The following is a 19,956-nucleotide window of genomic DNA, read 5'->3' as shown; positions in this document are numbered from 1 at the left end:
ATGGCGGCTCATGATGATTTGGATATCCGCAACTTGCTTCGGAACCAACTTGCATCGAATACCGCGAATAGGCCTGCGCCCGCCGCGCGCGTGAATCAACCAGCTGGTCAAGGTAGCGGGGTCGGACCCACGTCTCGGCCGAAGAAGACCACCCGGCCCCAACCTGAAAAAAGAAGGCCTGACTCTAGGGCCGAGGAGGAGAGTCGCCGGGCAAAACAGCGCCGAGTGGCCAGCCCCCCTGTTCCCGAAAGCTTGTCGGCACCAAGTTTCTTGGCTGGCAATGTTAACGCTCAGGATTTCCTGAGTCAAGACCTGACCTCCGAGGTAGGGCAGGGGCTGCTGAGCCGAATGAGTTCGGCGCAGAAATAGAGCTTCTTTTGTGAGTTCCAAGTGCGCGCTGTGGCCATGGCACAGAGTATTGTCATGCAGCCGAACGGTGAGGCTGATGAGTTGCGCAAACAGCTAGCTGAGCAGGAGAAGTCTCTTCAAGAGACACTGGCTGCTTTGACCGACGCCCAGACGGCTAGTAGCAAGTATCAGGCCGAGATGGATCGCCGAGGAAGAACCGCTGATGACTTGGCCTTAAAGGTACAGCGTCTCGAACTTGCTCTGAAGGGCGAGACTGATAAGGTGACAGCTCTGAGCAAGGAGCTGGATGCTGAAAAGGCTGCCTTTGGTGCTTATCAGGAAAAGGCGCGCGCCAAGGTTCTCAGTCAGCATCAGGCCGGTTTTGCTCAAGCTGCTCGGCAGGCTTGCTACTTCGGCGACTTTCCTCCTGACTTCCACCTGGACATGACAAAAGATTTTTTCCAAGGGAAGTTGGTGGATATGACCTCCATTCCACCTGATCAGGAAGCCGACGAGGAGGCTCCGGCTCGGCCAGCTGGGCCGAACGAAGAGGAGACTCTGAACGAGGAGGCTGCGCCTGAGGATGGTCCAGTTCAGGGGGAGGCAGAAGTAGTGTCTTAAATGTTTCTTTTGTATTATGGGGCCGATAGCGCCTATTGATAATGTACCTTTCTCTTTTAATGAAATTTCTCCGTTCTTTATGTTATAACTGGCGTGAACTCTTGTGGTGATTAACAACTTAATTTGCGTGAGCCGTCTCCTTGGTCGAGAGATATCTCGGGAAGGAAGACTTGAATAATTAATTAAAGCCACATCCTTGGCCAGAGATATCTCGGGAGGGAAGACTTGAATAATTAATTAAAGCCACATCCTTGGCCGAGAGATATCTCGGGAGGGAAGACTTGAATAATTAATTAAAGCCACATCCTTGGCCGAGAGACATCTCGGGAGGGAAGACTTGTAGGATTGAGAGTCACATCCTTGGCCGAGAGACATCTCGGGAGGGAAGACTTGTAGGATTGAGAGTCACATCCTTGGCCGAGAGACATCTCGGGAGGGAAGACTTGTAGGATTGAAAGTCACATCCTTGGCCGAGAGACATCTCGGGAGGGAAGACTTGTAGGATTGAAAGTCACATCCTTAGCCGAGAGACATCTCGGGAGGGAAGACTTGTAGGATTGAAAGTCACATCCTTGGCCGAGAGACATCTCGGGAGGGAAGACTTGTAGGATTGAAAGTCACATCCTTAGCCGAGAGACATCTCGGGAGGGAAGACTTGTAGGATTGAAAGTCACATCCTTAGCCAAGAGACATCTCGGGAGGGAAGACTTGTAAAAACTTTAATGTTAAAAATGTATAGTAAGTCAAAGATAATTGAACTGTGTTTTTATTGATTGGATGCCTCATTAAAAATCTTGCCGGCCAAAACCTCTTTTCACGATTTTTTAAGAGGAGAAAAGACCGGTTCAAGGAAAAGAGTGCATCATCATAGTTGAAATGTAAATACATGATGTTGATTCAACTGTAATATGTCTTCAAATGAGTAGAATTCCATGTCCGAGGAACGACCTTGCCGGACAGCTCTTCTAACTTGTACGCTCCATTGTTGAGGACATGCCGTATCCGGAAAGGGCCGTCCCAGTTGGCTGATAGCTTCCCTTCTGAAGAGTTGCGTCTGGCTGACCCGGTTGCTCTCCATACAAGATTACCTTCGTGAAATGTTCTCGGCTTAACACTTGAATTGAAACGGCGTGTCATGCGTTGTTTACATGCCTCGGCCACAATCTGTGCTTTTTCCCGTGCTTCATCGAGGACATCAAGCTCGGCTCGGAGTGAATCATTGTTAGACTCCTCATGGAAGTGCTGTCTTCGGAATGATGGCTCTCCGACTTCAACCGAGATCATGGCGTCCGCGCCGTAAGTCAAGCGAAAGGGTGTCTCTTTAGTTGCTGATTGTGGTGTACATCGATACGCCCAAAGGACCTCTGGCAACTCTTCGGCCCATGCCCCTTTTGCCGAACCGAGCCGTTTCTTTAGTTCGGTGAGGATAACCTTATTGGCCGCTTCGGCCTGGCCGTTCGACTGGGGGTGTTCAACTGATGTAAACCTATGCCGGATGCCAAGGTTTTCAAGGAAAGAGTTGAACTTTTTGTCCGTGAATTGTAGGCCGTTATCCGAGATGATGGCATATGGGATGCCGAAACGGGTAACTATGTTCTTCCAGACAAATTTCTGGACATTAGTGGCGGAGATGCAGGCAAGCGGCTCGGCCTCAATCCACTTTGTGAAGTAATCGACAGCTACGAGGAGAAACTTAACTTGTCCCTTCGCCACCGGAAATGGGCCGAGTACATCAATGCCCCATAAAGTAAACGGCCATGGAGAGCTGATGCTATGCAGTTCAGCAGCTGAGGCATGGATGAGGTTCCCGTATTTTTGGCACTGAACACATTTCTTGACAAAGTCGGCGCAGTCCCCCTTCAGAGTTGGCCAATAATAACCGGCCCGCAAGACTTTAGCTGCTAAGGTTCGTCCTCCGGAATGGGAGCCACAAATACCCTCATGGACTTCCCTCATCACGTAATCTGCTTGGAGACTATCTATGCATTTGAGCAGCGGGGTGGAGAACCCCCGTCTGTAGAGGTCCTCGGCTATCATGGAGTACCGAGCCGCCTGTGTTCGCAACTTCTTAGCTTCCAACGGGTCGGCCGGTACTGCGCCGTTAGTGATATAGTTCCGAATGGGTGTGGTCCATGAGGGTGATTCATCTATTGCCATGCACTCGGTTGTTACGCTTGGGGAGGGAACTTCAAGATGAATAGTGGTGCGCAGCTGTCCCGGCTTCCGGCTGCTGGCGAGCCGAGCTAACTGATCAACTCGTTCATTATTGCTACGCAAAACATGGCGAACCTGAACCTCGCTGAATTCATCCTTCAATTTTTGGAATAGATGATAGTATTGTAATAAGCTCGCATCTTTAACTTGGAAATTATCATTGACCTGCTCGGCCACTATCTTTGAGTCGGTCCAGCATATGACTCGCTTCACATCCATCTCGGTTGCCAACCGCATCCCAGCTAGTAGGGCCTCGTATTCCGCTTGGTTATTGGAGGCACGAAAACCGAACCGAAGGGACTGCTCAATTGTGACGCCTGAGGGACTAGCCAGTATCACTCCTGCTCCGCTGCCTTGGGCGTTAGAAGACCCATCGACATGCAAGGTCCATGATTCGTCTTCAAAACGCCCCGAAGGGGTAAGCTCGTTAACAAAATCAGCCAAGTGCTGCGACTTGATTGGACCTCTCGGCTCAAAGGACAAATCGAACTCTGACAACTCGACCGACCATGCCATCATTCGGCCGGCAATCTCTGGTTTTCTTAATACTTTTGCCACTGGACAATCGGTCCGAACAATTATCTTGTGGCTATGAAAGTATTGTCTCAGTCGACGAGCAGTGTAGATGAGTCCTAAGGCTACCTTTTCAATTAACTGGTATCGTCGTTCGGCCTCCTGCAAAGTCCGACTAATGAAATACACTAGTTGTTGCCCTTCTCGGTTTTCTTGTATTAGCGCAGCGCTAATTGAGCTGTCGGAAACCGCTAAGTATATGATCATGTCAACGTTGGCAACTGGTTTGGAAAGGACTGGGGGTGTACTAAGGCGCTCCTTGAAATGTTGGAATGATGTTTCACACTCCTGGGTCCATTGGAATCGCTCGGTCTTCTTGAGCAAAAGGAGGATGGGTCTAGCTATCTCAGCTAGGCAAGGAAGAAAACGGGAGAGCGAAGTGAGCCGACCTGCCAACTTCTGAACTTCTTTCAGGGTACTTGGGCTTTTCATGCTTAGAATGGCTTGGCACTTGTCAGGATTTGCTTCAATGCCGCGACTGGACAACATAAACCCTAAAAACTTGCCGCCTGAGACCCCGAATACGCACTTGTCGGGGTTGAGTCTCATTTGGTGGTGCCGAAGCGCGTGAAACACATCAGTCAAGTCCTGTGCGTGTATAGATACGCTACTTGACTTTACTACCATGTCATCAACGTACACCTCCATACATCGGCCAATGTGGTCATTGAAAATTTTGTTCATCAACCGTTGGTAAGTGGCTCCGGCATTTTTCAGGCCGAAGGGCATAACTCGGTAACAGTAATTGGCTGTTTCGGTGATGAACGCCGTTTTCTCTTCATCCTGAGGGTGCATTCGGATTTGGTTATATCCGGAATATGCGTCTAGGAATGACAGGAATTTGTGGCCAGATGCCCCATCGACGAGCCGATCAATGTTTGGTAGCGGATAGGCATCCTTCGGACAGGCTTTGTTCAAATTAGTGTAGTCAGTACACATGCGCCATTTCCCATTCGGTTTCTTGACCATTACTACATTAGCTAGCCAAGTTGAGTAGTGTACCTCCCGGATGAACTTGGCTTCTAGCAACTTACTCACTTTGGCCTCTATTGCCGCCTTCCTGTCCTCCCCAGCCTTTCGACGCCGTTGAGCGATCGGTCTTGCTTCTTTGCTTATGGACAATTTGTGACAGAGGAAATTAGGATCAATGCCGGGCATGTCAGAGGGATGCCAAGCAAATAGGTCACTATTTTTGAGGATCACTTGGCTGACAGCCAATTGTTCCTGCTCGGACAGGTTGGCTCCTATATAAGTGACTTGTGACTCCAACACCCCTACTTGGATTGGTTGCTTGTCATCAACAGGTTCGACTCTTTCGTCTTGATCGATCCGGGGATCAAGGTCCACAGTCGAATGATGGGACACCGAGTGAACCCCACTCGGCCTCCTAGGTACCTCGTCTTTTATTCTTGCCAGTCGCAAACTAGCGAAGTAACATTCCCGCGCCGTCTTTTGGTCGGCATGAACCGTGACGACTCGTCCTGACTCGGCCGGAAATTTCATGGCCAAATGAGGGGTAGATACGACTGCTCCGAGCCGATTCAGTGATGGTCGTCCAAGGAGAATGTTGTAAGATGTGCTGGCGTGTACCACCACATATTTAACTGAAACATCTCGGTATTCGGCGCCTTCAAATCCAAACCGAGTCGACAACTTGATGTATCCCTTGGTCTTGACCCGTTCGCCGGAGAACCCGACCAAGGGTTCATCATACGGAACTAGCTCGGACTCCGGGATGCCCAACTGCTTGAACGTATTCCAGTAGAGGATGTCGGCCGAACTTCCTTGGTCGACCAGCGTCTTGCGTACAATACAATTGTGAATTTCGACGCTGATTACCATTGGATCATCCTGGTCCGGATCGATGCCTTTAAAATCAGCTTCTGTGAAAGTTATAGTGGGAAGGCGGCGACGAGCGGATTCGACGGCATGAACATGCCGGACAGCTCGCAGGTGTCTTTTTTGTGCAGATGAAGACGAGCCACCTCCAGCGAATCCCCCGGCAATGGTATTGATGACTCGCCGAGGCTGTGCCGAAGGCTCATCCTCTCTTCTATCTCTAGACCTACGTTCTCTACGAGAACGTGTTTCTGTCCTTTGTTCGAGTTGGTCGCGTCTCCGTGGCCGGTCTTCGTATCTCGATCGATTTGGACGCTCAACGAAACCTTGCAGCTGTCCCTGCTTGACTAAGTCTTCAATCTTATCCTTCAGAGCCAAACAATCGTCAGTTGAATGCCCACGGTTGCGATGATATCTGCATGACTTGGTTGTATCGGCCCGGGGAGGGGTTGATGCTCGTTTTGGGATGACCAGTATATCCGAGGCCAGTGCTTGTTCTAATACTGCTGACCGGCTAGTATTGAGGGGTGTGTATTGTGAGTACCTTGGTCCCCGAGGAGGCTTCTCGCGGGGAACCAACTCTTTCGGTCGACTCCGAAAACTCGGCTCGGCCAGCTTGTCAGGTTTTGTTGACACTTCTACTCGAGCTTGGTTCCGGAACTCGGCCAATTCCTCCATCTGCATATACTTGTCGGCTCGCCGACGCAAATCATCCATGTCTGTAGGGGGTTTCTTACAAATGCTGTTGGCAAATGGCCCTGGCTTCAAGGCAGTGGTTAGGTGGTGTAGAGCTACAGCAGGGTTTAAGTCTCGAATTTCGAGCGCCGCTTTGTTGAATCGGCTCATGAATGTCCGAAGAGATTCCTTCTTCTCCTGACGAATGCTGATTAGTGCCAACGAGGTCAATTGGTGAGGCCGACTGGTAGCAAATTGAATTGTGAACTGGGAAGCCAACGTACTGAACGAATCGATAGAGTTGGCCGGAAGCCGAGTAAACCAACTCAGTGCTCGTCCCTTTAAGGATGTTGGGAAGATTCGGCATAGAGCAGCATCATCGTTTGTGCTTAGAGTAACTTGAGTCAAGAACACATCCACGTGTTCGTCTGGATCGGTAGTGCCATCATACTTGTCTAAGGGCAAAGACTTCCAATGGTCAAGGAGTGCCATCTGCATGATGTTCGGGGTAAAAGGATGCCGATGTGCTCCGGCCGGCAAAGGTTGGATCGGTCGACCGACCGAAGCATGCGCAGCTGGAGCGGCGACGGAGGTGCGGGGAAGAGAAGAGTGAGGGCCCTGCGAGTGGAACGACCCCTGTGTGTGAGTTGTCTCAGATGGTTTCCATGTGGGATCCCGGTATTGATTTTTCAGCGCAGCATTCTCTTCTCTCAATGCAGCCATTTCGGCAGCATCTCTCTCTCGCTGTTGTTTCATGGCGATCATTTCTTCCTTCATCTGGCGCACCATATCGGTCAAGTTTGTCTCCTCAACCGTCTCGGCCCCGGACTGATGCTCGTCTTCAGACTGTTGCCCTTCGAAATCAGTATTCCTTGTCTTTACCATGATTCTTTTACTCGTAAACTTTCAGTGCTTCTGCAATGCTATCGGTTCGGCCCCACGGTGGGCGCCAAAATGTACCTGCTCAAGGATACACTCGTAGTCTTCTTGGTAAGAAGGGCCGAACGGATACTTCAAACGGATTCTTCAGAGGGGGGAGGCACCTGCAAAAGGCACTCTAACGCTCAAGTCAGGATAAGCACGATATTCTAGGATAATTAATGAATAGTGACATACCTTGTTACGTGTGACCTATTTATAGCATCTGACATGGGCCTGAGCGTGATGGGCCCTCTCAGATATTTACCAAATTAGGTAATACGGTACTAATTGGTCGTTTAGGCTTTAATCATGTACTTACCTTTCTTGATTGTGATTACTTGTTATGACTTGCTTAACCCTTCGGCAAGAGGCCGAGCCGGCTAATCAATACTAGTCGGAACGGCAAATGACCGAGCCGTCTAGTCCGTATACGGCAGCCTGTATACTTCCGGTATGTTCTATGTCGGAACGGTACCTGACCGAGCCGAATCGATGAGTGATGATGGTCCATATTTGCATTAACCAGACTGATGTCGGTTCTCGGCCTCATGCCGAGCCGACGTTGATGGTGATGCTTGTACGTGGCTATGCATGGGTGTCTGACGAAATGGCACGTGTTGGCCCACGTGACCGATACGGTCTCTCCGGTACAAATATAATTTTTTTTAATAATAATAAAAATTACTATAAAATTTTTTATTAAATTTTTTTTATATTAGTTCATTATAAAAAATTTATTATCGATAATTATTTAACAATAATAAATTAATTATCTTTATTTTATTATCTAATAAAAATATTAATGACTAATATATATTAATTACTAAAAATATATTTATATTACATCACAATTTATTATTAACAATAAATTATTTATTATAAAAATTTAAGTCCCACATCAATTATAGATAAAATAATTAAAAAATATGTAAATAAAAATTAACAATCACTTTGCAAATACCATATCTCTTACATTACCATAATAATCATAATAATCGTCATCAATGCGCCCTAATTACAATTTGTACGAGTTTATCGAAAAAAACGCGATCACCGTTACATGGAAATAGAATAGAATATTAAAGATAAGTTACTCAACTATTACCATAATAAGATTTTACATAGTAGATTTTAAAAAAACAGCAATTGGCTTATCATGGCACTAGAACCATAGATAAGAACTAATAAGCGTGATGAACAATCCAATTTCGTCGCATGAGAAGCAGCTCATAATTTAAGTCCTTCATCAAGGTCTGTATTAGGAAAATTGCCTAAAAATTCAATTGAGGTACGCAGAACTCAAAAACTTGACTTTTGTTTGTTGCATTCCAAATTTTAGGTAATATTCGGTGGAGTCTGGCACGAGACTGAATCCACCAGAACCCAAAGCATCCTTTGCTTCTAATGGCTAAGGATTTTCATATTTATAGACCTCTAATTAAGGCAACTGTTTCCGTTTCAAAGCAAGAAATTGAGATGTTCGTATGAAGGGAATGAAACACAAACAATTGGGCACATGAATATGAGCCAAGTTATTGAAAAATTTAGAGCCACAAGAACTGAATCTTGATTTGCACTAATAAAGTCGTTTCATGTTTGTCTTTGATTGCTTAATTAGTTCCTAAAATCTCAACTTGCAGCAGGTGGTGTTATTTGTCTTTTTTTTGTTTTTAGGGGTGTGTGTACAATGCGATTAGTGTAGTTTATTAAGTAGTGGCCAATATTAACCAATCAGCGGATTTATGTCCCAGTCCCACATCGGGTCATATTAGCATAGAGAATCAAATTAGCACTTATAAGATAAAAAGTTTTTCATTGTTAAAAATGTGATTCCTCAGGCAATTAATATGATGAGGAATGGTAACATATAATATTAGAGATGTGAGTGGGGTGTTTGTTCCAGTCTGGTTTCGATACATGAGCATTTATTTTCTTGAACCAATTTGATCATACTTGAAGTTCAAAATAATTTACTATTCAACTGGTTCTGTTGTGCTTGAATTAAGATAATGGTAGGTTTGAGTTTTTGTATATTGTTTTAAAAAAAGGAAATTGTTATGGTGTTCATTTTTGGTACATCAAATTTTAAAAAATAAGTTCAAAATAACAAATTTTAGATTAAAAATTTTAAAAAATAAGTTTAAAATAATAAATTTTAGATTAAAAATTAAAAATTTGTATAAGATAAATTAATAAAAAGACTGATTTAAATAAAAATAATTAAAAAATTAATTTTTATAATAAATTTTGTTTATATGTGATAAAATTAAAAAATTTAAAACAAAAAATTATAATAATATTATAAAAACATTAAAATAAAAAAATAAATAATACAGATGAAAAATTAATTTATATTATAAATTCAAAAAAATTATCACCAAGAAAAAATTAAAATATATTAACAAAATATTAATATTAAACTAATATATTAATATTAAACTTTTTTATAATAGATGTTACATTAAGATATAAATTAAAAAATATAAAAATAATTTGAAGATAGAAAATTTTATACAAAAAAATTATTAAAATTATTAAATTAAAATAAAAATAAAACAAGTAATTATAATAAAAAAATTAAAAATAAAATAACTGTTCCGGTACCTCACAATTATAGTGGATATCGTAGAATTTCTCTTAAAAAAATTCGAGTGGATATCGTATAATTTCTCTTAAAAAAATTCGAGAGTTTGCTTGATTACAGAAAATGTTTTTTGTTTCTATTTTTAAAAAATATTTTTATTTTTAAATTTGAATTTAGAAAAGTTTGATTTTGTATCCAAAGAAATCTTCATGAAAACTTATAGGATTAGGTAACTATCTTGAAAAAGACTCAAAATTAGTAATATGATTGGTACATGAAATGATTTTTTTTAATAGATTTTTTATAGAAATTTTGAATGTTTTTAGATTTTTTAATAAAAATTTTAAATAAAAAATCTTGATTTTTTTTATTTTAAGAAATATAATTTTTGAGAATTACTTTTATCGTTTTTTTATAAAAATATTTGAAAAAAATAAAAATCTCTTTTTTTTTTTACTTAGAAAATTTTTTTATATATATAAAAAGATCACAATATCTCTTTTTAAAATAGAAAATAGTCATTGAACACGTTAATACTAGATTGATGATTTTGATCCTTTGACTAAAGACATATCACTAAAGATTTTTAAGGATCATATAACATGAATAATTTCATGATGAGTAAAAAAATGACATAAAAAAATATAATCATTTTATCTCTAATTATTTTTAAAATTAAAAATTTTCATTGAGTAAAAAAATAAAAAAATGACACATAAAAATTATAAATATAATTACAAAGTAAAATTTAAAATAAAAGAATTTTGATATGTGATATAACTTAAGATATCTTAAGTTGGTGGTGACTAACTTATAACTTACGATGTTTTCTTTTGGTAAAAAAAAACACTTATAGATATTTTAAATTTTAAAGAACAATCATAAAATATAAAGTTTACAAAAATTTAGCAACATTATTAAAATGTTACTAAATATCATTTTTGATAGAATTTGTAAAAATAGTCATTAATATGTAAAATGGTGAAAGTCTTTAGTAGCATAATTTTTATTTTATATTTAATAAAATATTGTAAAAATATATTAACATTTACTCGTAATTTAACAATATTTTTTTAATGTTGCACAAAACATATTTTATTATTTTGAAATTTATGAAATTGAAAGGTTATGATTTCTAAAAAAAGAAAAAGAAAAATATCAAATGATTGAAACTACATATTAGTCAGTTATAGAAAAAAGAAGACTCCTCTTCTCTGCTCTCATTTCCGTTGTATGCGTGTATGATTGCGAAAAGCGCAGTTCGGAGTAAGTGATGTTCTTTCTGTTGTGTCCCACATCGAATGATATTGTAGAAGAGAAATAAATTGGGTCTTATAAGAAAAGAAAATATGATCTGTTTTACTCATGATCCTTCAGGCAGTTAACGGGATGTGATGAGTGGTCAAAACTCGCAAGTGTATGCGAGAGGGGTGTCCGCTCCCGCCTGGTTACGACAATGGGGCACTCTCCCTTTAACCAATCTGATCCCTAACCTGAAGATCAAAAGTAATTATCAGTTGAATGTTTAAAATATAAATTAAATCATATATATCTATAATAACTTGGTTATTTTTTTAATTAGGATTCATCAGGTTGTGTTAATGTAGTCTTCTACTAGAAAGTTATTACATTTAAAAGGAAAGTTATATAACATACAAGAAATTTTTAACTTAAGGTGGATTTACAGTTAACAATTAAATACATGCACAATTAAATATGTTTCAATTCAAGGAATATTTAATATTTTTAATTTTCTAATAGATAAAATGATTACAATATGTTAATCTATTATTTTTCTTTTTCATTTATGATTAGGACTAGGAGTATATATATAATATTAATAAGATATTTTTAATTTTTCATATTTAATGATCAACTCAAACTAATCTTGTTATTGATTGTGCTGGTCGAATTTGATAAAAATATATATAAATTTAACTCAATTTAATCTATTTTTTTATTATATATTTATAGTTGTTCAATTTTAAAAATAATATACAACTTTAATAATGATTATAATTTGATGATATAGTTTAAAAAGCATGCTATAAATAATTAAAATAATATATAATTATAATTTACTTGTTGAAATATACATTATATTTTGAGTTAAATATATTTAAATTTTTAAATTGAAGATAAGTGTATTTTTAGTCTCTCAAATTTAAAATTAATTTTTTAATTTTTGTAATCTTAAAATTTTTTATTTTAACTTTTAAGCTCGAATTTTATAATGGAATTTGTTAAGTATTATTACATAAAATTTATATTTTTGTTAATAAAAATATTACATTAAACTTAGTTGATGATGTATAACTACTTCAATCAGTGACTCTTAAATATATTATTGATGACTCAATTGATTAAAATGAGATTTTTAAAGATTATAAGACTAAAAATAATAATTTTAAATTTAAAAAATAAAAAAAAATTATCTTAAATTTGAGAAATTAAAAATATATTTAAATTTTATATTTTATATAAAATTATTGAATGATTAAATAAGATGATTTCTAATAATAATTTAATAATATTTAATTATAATAATTATTAAGCTTTAGTTTATTATACTTCTAAAATACTATAATTTAAATTATCAAATTCATTTAAAAATAATAATTGATTTATAAAAAAATTAATTTATTTGAACAAGTTTTAAGTGTGTATTTAGAGAAATAATAAATTAAGTATAATATTGTAATTACTTTTAAACATGTACTAAAACTATGATAAGTGATTGACAAAAAAATTGTGCACTTTGCCGAAGTTAAAAGGACTTTATATGTATATATTCTAAAAAAAATGGAATTAAATTCATGAAAAATTATTTTCTGTAAATAATAGTTTGCCTGAAAAAGTTTACAAAGGACATGTGAAATAGTTCAAATAAATAGTAGTTATCAAGTGGGTGATCTAGGTGTTCTATCTTTACTATCATATACAAAACTTATTGAAAAGTAAACAAGTAAAAGAAATTATTTTGAGTATTGAGATGTAAAATTGACGAGAAGATATTAGTATCTTATATTATAGCCCATCCATTATATCTAAAACACTAGATCTTTGGTACTCCAAACCTTCTGTTGTAATAGGTGAACCCCCAACACTCTTGCTATAATGGCAAACTTTGGCACTTCTTTTCTTTGTCATCACAAGATTCTCACTTTTGCTAACTCCTGGATTCCTTCTTTTCATGGTTACCTCCTCTAACAATCTTTTATCCTCTTGAGAAAGTTGAGTTCCCAAAGGCTTACTAATACTGTCTAAGGATATAATTTGTAGCATCTTTGATTCAAAATCAGGTGGCTTAGGAGAAGTTTTTGAGGGCATTGGCTTGATGGAATTGTGTCTGTATCTTACAAAAGTAACCAAATAGTGAAGTTTGGCCAATAATTCAATAATGTAAAAATCTATCTTTTGCTTCTCAGCATAGTATAGTGTCTGCAGACGAATCAAGTTATTTTCTTTGGCTGTCTTTTCACCAAATTGATTACTGCAAACCACAATCATATAAAATTACTAAATATAGTTATGCTAACTTAAGTTATCCTCTATAAAAATAATAATGATAATCAAACAATTTTTCATTCAAATATACCAAACAAAAACTAACCTTGCATTTGCCCATTCACCAACCCATCCAAAACCTTGATGTGCTCTGTCAGATACACGAGTGTAAAAGAGTATAAAAAAAACAAGCATAACATACCTAAGCAATTTCAGGGATATCTGTCTTTGACCTTTTTTATTTTACATAGATAAAATATGTTTTTTTCTTTAGAGGTTTAGCTTTTGTCTTCTGATTTTTTTGTTGACTTTTAACTTTATTTTATTTTTTTAAAATCTATTACCACTTAAAATTTGATATCAACATCCAAGATTTTATATCATCACAAAATATTGCTGAAAGTAATCATTATATATATATATATATATATATATATATCATATTATGATTAAAAAATAACTCTTAAAAAAAGTAAATTTTAACTTGATTTATCACTACAAAATTGATTTGTATGAAGAAAATTGTTCTTATATATATTATTATAATTATATTAATAGTCAAATTAAATTCTCCAGCAAATTTACTGAAAATGGTTAGCATTGACACATGGATAAATAATATAATTTTTTTAATGGTCTAAAATAGAAAAAACTTAATAAATATATGAATTCAAACTCTTTTTAAGCAAATAGTTTTGATGTCATCTTAAAAAAATAGTAGGTGACTATCTCATTAGTCAATGTCAGATTTAACAAGAATTATTTTTAAAATGTTAAAATTAAAATTAATGGAATAATTTTTAGAAAAATAAAATAAAATTTACCATACTTACTAAGGCCAACATAAACAAATGGAATTTTCAGATAACAAAATGAATGTTATCTTACTTGGTCGTATTTGTGGCTAATGGAGTAAGCCATTGCAGAATCTTATCCATTTCATCTTTGACCTGAGTGATGGAGAGCTACAGAAAAGTTCCATTCAGCATAATCAATCAGAAAATAAAACTTCAATGATCAACAAGAAGAAGCATGTGAGACCATGCTAGGAAGGAACATACCTCTTTCATGGCATCAACATTTTGCAACCGGGAAGGAAGTGCATTTTTAATATTATTAGGCAACCCATGATACAATGTGTCCCTTATATTTGGAGGAAGAATGGTTGGGCGACATGCCTGATATAAAGTTAGAAACAAACATTTTATTTAGAATACAGCAACTTCAACTTGTTAAGGTTATCCTAATAATACTAGCATAGTACAAACTTACAATCATGTTTATCTGATTGACAATGTTAGCATAGTGCAATGCCAGACCAGCTTCACCAAGCCTTTCAGAAATGATACCATGCTTGACAGTGGTTGCATCTGCCATAAATTCACAACTATTATAAAATTTTGAGACAATTAATTAGGAGGAAAATTTTTAAAGATAAGTTTCCATGTTTGTTAATGATATGCCAATAAAATCTAAGATACAAATCAAACTCACATTCATCATCAGATCACAAACAATAAAAGTAATGCAAGTTTCACATGTTGTCGATTTCCAAAATCCTTTTAACCCGCATGCAAATCCAAACAACAAAAAATGAATAGAAGAGAAAATTATTAAAGGTGGCATGTGATTAGTAGTTAAGACTTATACTCTAAGCTTATTTAATATTAATTAATTCCTTGTGCATAAGGACATTCATGTCTTAAATTTATCAGACACATAACAGTTGATTTCAAATTAATAGGAGATATGATTTCATACCATGATTTCCAAGGTACTCCAAAATTGTTTGATCTATATGGGTAACGATATCAATAAGCTTTTCTACTATCTGCAATAAATAAATTCACAGAACAAGTCCACTGTTGTAAAATACTTGTCCACAGTCCAAAACTTCTCTAATGCTGGAAAAGAGAAATTATGAATGAATTTAACTGGAAATTTAAATGAGAAACTATTCCATCTAAAAGTATAAATGTTTAATTACCCTTTTATCCTATAATCTCGTAAATTTTACCTTAATTTCTTATTATTAAAAATATTGTACTTTAGTCCTTCTATTTTTGTACATACTGTTTTTGTTTCTTTTAAATTTTTATAATTTTTTTTTAACTTTTGTACCAATGTCCTAAGATCTCATCTTAAAATAATCTAATTCAATAGGAAGATAAATAAAGTCTGATTAAAAATTATTTTCATCGAGAATTAAACTTGAACACTGTCTAAATGATTTAACCTTAAATTTAACATATTAAATAATTATATTCAACTTCTTGATTAGTTTTTATAATTTCATAAACTTTATCTTTTAGTCTCATAATTATAATAGACATTAGGAGATCAAAAGAGAATAACAATTAAACCATTTATAAAATAATTATAGGAGACGAAAAAATAAAGTTTATAAAATTTTAGGAACCAAATAAATAATTAAACCATTTATAAAATAGTTATCAGAATCATAATCTCATACCTCTTCCAAATTTCTGGACCAAAGAGATTTCTTTTTCAAGCTCCTTACAAGCCTCCTTTGATGTTTTATCTCACTGTGAAAAGCTACGAGACTGTCCCCTACAATTATAAAGAAACTGACCAGTCAAAAATAAGTTAAATGCTGCAGATTATACTTTGCAGATATTGTGTATGGCTGACAAAGTCACAATAAATGATAACTCTCAGGCAGACCAAAAATTAAGAATATATTTTAGTCAAATAAAAGATTCTGTTGCTATTGAGACAAGAGAAATGGAAACTATGAATATATATTTATGTATACTGATTATGATGAAGGGAAAATAACAGAATTACTAGCTAACTCAAGCTAACAGTACTAGAAGGAATCTAATTAACTTGTTTGTGAGTTAAAATCAGTTTTTAAATGAGTTAAATGAGAGAACTATCATAAATTAACATATGCATAAACTAAAATCATGACAATACTTTTACTAGATTCTAACTCAAACATAAATAAGACAATAATCTTAGAACACGATAAAAACTAAAAACATCATTGGAAATGAAAGTTCCGTTAGGTGAAACTATATTATGAAGTTTCTAACCGTTGAGAGGAAGATTTAAGGATTCCATTTCCTTGAGCTTGTGCTGATAATCTTGTTCAAAACGTTCTAACGCTGTTAGCTCGTGATATAATTCCTACGCAGAAAAAAGAACAAGTTATTAAAAGAAGGAACTAATAAAAATTAAATAGTAAAGCTGAACTTTAAGCACATCAGAAGTAGGAAACACTACTAATACAAACATCGCATAGATTAAATACATAGCAAATATAAATCCATCTATCTGGTATGCTACAAATTGCATATTTGTAGTACTGAAAAATATAAGAATCGAAACCAGACAGACACATGCAAGATAAACAAAAGATTGAAATAATGGCTTTGCTCATTGCTCATTCATCTAGCAAAACTTCATTTAAAATTAAATTACAATTTTCTTACAGCAGTATTCTGAGCTAGAGTGGCCAACTCCTGCATTGTCTTTTCTGCCTCTACCCTTGGTTGCTTGTTGTCCAAGATATCCAAATGTAATCTGAAATATTTGTAATTATATGAGAATTTAATCACGAGAATGGTAAGGATAAAACTTAAATATAGTACTACAGGTACAATTAATGTTGTTTTCCAATTAGAATTGAAGTTTAAGATCCCAATAATCTTGTATTACATATTTTACTTAAGCCAAACTCCAATTCTGAGTAGAGAAAAGTATCAACAACACTTAAAACCAAGCAAATACACCTCAAGAAATATCGATCTAGGTTATGCCACTGAGGGTCCTTGCATATATTTCCAAATCTAGCTACTTCCCGGGAGAAAACATTGAATTCTTCCCTGCAAATTCCCCCAAAATTCAGAGATAAAGAACATCAGAGAAAGGAAAATATGTACACATCCAAGAGAATTCAAAACTCCATGATATAAACAAACAAAAGACCTTTTGTCAGCTTCAACAAGACCAATTAACTCCTTTGTATCAATTGAAACTAACAGTTGCACCCCATCTGATTGTAAAATCTCCTTTTTAAGGAACTGAATGTTTTCTTCAGACAGTGATTGAAACAAGAGTGCTCCTTTGTTTATTGTGTTAGCTACTTCAAATGCCAATATAGATATTTTGTTTCCTCTAGGAGCCATGCCAGAGCTAAACCCATTACTAGTGCTTAACTTGGGCATGCTACTTCCAAGTGAGTCCAGAACTTCTACTGCCCTCTCCCCAGCTCTTCCCAGAAAGGAGCCTTTGTGGGAGCCCTGTGAAAAGGAGAGACTTCATTACAACATCAAATTTCCAATGCAAAGGGTCCATAAAAGAATCAGAGATTCCATTCGATGAACTCAAATAACAGTAGAAATTAAGAGTCTGTTTGGATAAACTTCTTAAGAAACACCTCTAAGAGAGAAAAATAGGAATGAAAAATGAAATAAGTTTTTCTATAAGTTAAAAATAAGATTTTGGATAAATTAATAAAAAAGAATTTATACAAATTAACTTATATATAAGTCAATTTTAACTTGTGGATAAGCCTATTCATTTATTCTTCTTAGAATCTGATTGAATACATGTTTGAAAATGTTTTTGAGTTTCGCTATTGAAAATAATAAACTTTTTTCAATAGAAAAGATCTCACAAATACTTCTAAACTTGTATCCTAACATGCTATTATTATTTTTCTTCGTAAAAGTGTTTATGAAAATGTTTACACAAACATACCTTTAATGTGCTTATAATTTGATGATTCACCGAAGAAAAAAAGAATAAAAAGACAGCATCCATAAGGGATTCCCAAGCTCATATTAAGGAAACAGACAGTTCACTGCTTGAATCATGTAAGAATCAGGCAAACAAGTCTATTAACTGTTTCCGGGTTGTGACTATTCCATGGAAAAGTTTTCTATTAGTTTAGAATGATCGATATGTAAAATCAGAACCAATGCTTATGAAGGTCTGCAATCTCTCAATGATTAGTTTACAGTATGCAAACAGGTCCTCCATCTTCATAAATAATTTGTTGACATATCTCTTCAGTGAGTTCAGTCAAAACAATAGCGGATTGCATAAGTGTAATTAACCTTCAATTTTATCGATCTTCCAACTAATTTATAATTGATCATTTGTAATAGCAAACATGTTTCTGATTACCCCCATCATTATTTTCCTAACACAACATTGTTACAGAAAAAAAAATTCCGCTTACAAATTTAGCAAAAAAATAATTAGAATGCTCCGAAAAAGCATTTACATAGTCATTCAATAACAGTAACCATAAACAGTAAAGTGTGTGTTTGGATTGTTGTTTCAAAACCACTTAACTTCTCTTTGCACTTTTCAAAGCACAAAACGAAAAGCAGCAACAATAATAATTGATTGGAAAATAAAACGTGGGTTATGCTCAACAGAACTGTAATCCAAACACATCCAAATATGTTGACTTCATAAATAAGATCTTAAAAAAAATGTTTACTCTATATTTCAGGAGAATAATATGTAATTCGCTACCACTCAACCAAATCAATTCAGCTCTAGATTCAAAAATCAGTATAGGGAAAATACCAGTTTTCCTTCTTTTCCACCAGTGAGCTTGAATTCACCAGAAAATCCAGAGTCTAGTTTCTTTTGCTTTCTACCACCATCAACAGCCCTTGAATTTATACAAGAATCCCCTTTCCACTTTGCAATGATCTTTAACTTCTTAATCTTCCCCAAGGCTTTACCTCCAACCTCTGCGTTTCTGTTTTTCTCAGCCTTACTAGCTGAACAAACTGACCCCATTGAGCTGCAGAAAGTTTCAACGCCTGCTCCAATTAAGCTTCTACTTCAATTAACAAGTGAGAGGAATGACTTTACATCTTCAAGTTACATAACATGGAAAACAAAACAGCAAAAAAATTTAAAAAATATTGGCCTATTGACTATTGACTTTTGTTAATTAAATCGAAAACAATAACATTGACATGCATAGTTTATTATAAGAAGTGAGAATAAAAAAATAACAAACCAAACCAAACCAAACCAAAGCTTACGATTCAAGAATCCACCGAATATCACCACCATAAGTGTTCCAATGGGAGCATACCTATTTAGTACTATTTACAAAGAGTATCCAAATCCAAAACGGAAACTCTAGTAGAAGAATTGAAAACGAGGGTGAAATGGGAGAGATAATTAACGAATATGGCTTTGACTGAAATGGAATGAATCTCATAGGAACATGAAGGATATTCGATGTTGAATTTTCGGAACACATAAAATAACTAGTGATGTTACTTGTGGCACAAATAATACAATAATTTGTACAACTAAATTACAGAAAACAAATCTAATTTCACTTGAACTATCGGAGAATAGAAGTAAAGAAGAAATGACATAAGAGACGCGTAAATGGGACCGAAAGAAGAGGAAATTTCGAAATGGGACCAACGACTGCTTCAAACTTTGATGGTGTGTCAAATGTCAGTGTCGTGGACTACTACGTATGAAAGAGAAGGCAACGTGAAAATGCACAAAAGTGTAGTGCCTAACTTGTCCCAGTTTGTTTGTTTTAGGCAAAGGTTTTGTTTTACTATACTCACTCCTCGTAACTCCACAGTTATTGGTGCAGATGATAAATATATAAATTATGAACTTGTAATTTTTTTCCGTTTAGTATTAGTTATTAT

At 35.8% G+C, this 19,956-nt stretch overlaps 1 protein-coding gene and 1 non-coding gene across 8 annotated transcripts; one reads left to right on the top strand and one right to left on the bottom strand.

Moving 5' to 3' along the window:
- The first annotated feature begins 11,161 nt into the window (after window positions 1-11,161).
- Window positions 11,162-11,264, top strand: LOC114915557 (small nucleolar RNA Z279/snoR105/snoR108). The gene has a single exon (XR_003803645.1). It is a non-coding gene; the product is annotated as a small nucleolar RNA Z279/snoR105/snoR108 (small nucleolar RNA).
- Window positions 11,265-12,588: 1,324 nt separating this feature from the next.
- LOC109793731 (protein PSK SIMULATOR 2) lies at window positions 12,589-19,670 on the bottom strand. 7 transcript variants are annotated; one of them, XM_020353195.3, is made up of 13 exons: window positions 19,321-19,670; window positions 18,851-19,092; window positions 17,237-17,550; window positions 17,041-17,133; window positions 16,741-16,831; window positions 16,342-16,435; window positions 15,756-15,853; window positions 15,044-15,113; window positions 14,555-14,652; window positions 14,344-14,460; window positions 14,171-14,247; window positions 13,389-13,433; window positions 12,589-13,268 (listed from the first exon to the last, which is right to left on the bottom strand). In XM_020353195.3, exons 1-13 carry the CDS (start codon window positions 19,349-19,351, stop codon window positions 12,803-12,805), a joined length of 1,836 nt encoding a protein of 611 aa, XP_020208784.2. In that variant the 5' UTR covers window positions 19,352-19,670; the 3' UTR covers window positions 12,589-12,802. The 7 variants fall into 7 exon arrangements, with proteins under 7 accessions (XP_020208784.2, XP_020208789.2, XP_020208788.2 ...); XM_020353200.3 differs by having other exon boundaries at window positions 18,851-19,073; window positions 19,321-19,669; XM_020353199.3 differs by having other exon boundaries at window positions 19,374-19,669.
- Window positions 19,671-19,956: the final 286 nt, after the last annotated feature.

Source organism: Cajanus cajan, chromosome 9 (genome assembly GCF_000230855.2).
Source record: "Cajanus cajan strain Asha chromosome 9, NIPB_CcT2T_4, whole genome shotgun sequence".
In the NCBI taxonomy this organism is placed as follows: Eukaryota; Viridiplantae; Streptophyta; class Magnoliopsida; order Fabales; family Fabaceae; genus Cajanus; species Cajanus cajan.
The sequence above is the reverse complement of the archived record's forward strand: the minus strand, read 5'-3'. Positions and strand labels throughout refer to the sequence as shown.

What these genes read in the sequence shown, in the direction of transcription:
- LOC109793731 (XM_020353195.3), bottom strand. Translation starts at nt 19,351, where the DNA reads ATGGTGGTGATATTCGGTGGATTCTTGAATC. An exon ending in GTGGAAAAGAAGGAAAACTG is followed by an intron (nt 17,551 to 18,850) that starts GTATTTTCCCTA and finishes TCCTTTTCACAG; the next exon opens with GGCTCCCACAAAGGCTCCTT. An exon ending in ATGTTGATGCCATGAAAGAG is followed by an intron (nt 14,248 to 14,343) that starts GTATGTTCCTTC and finishes ACTTTTCTGTAG; the next exon opens with CTCTCCATCACTCAGGTCAA.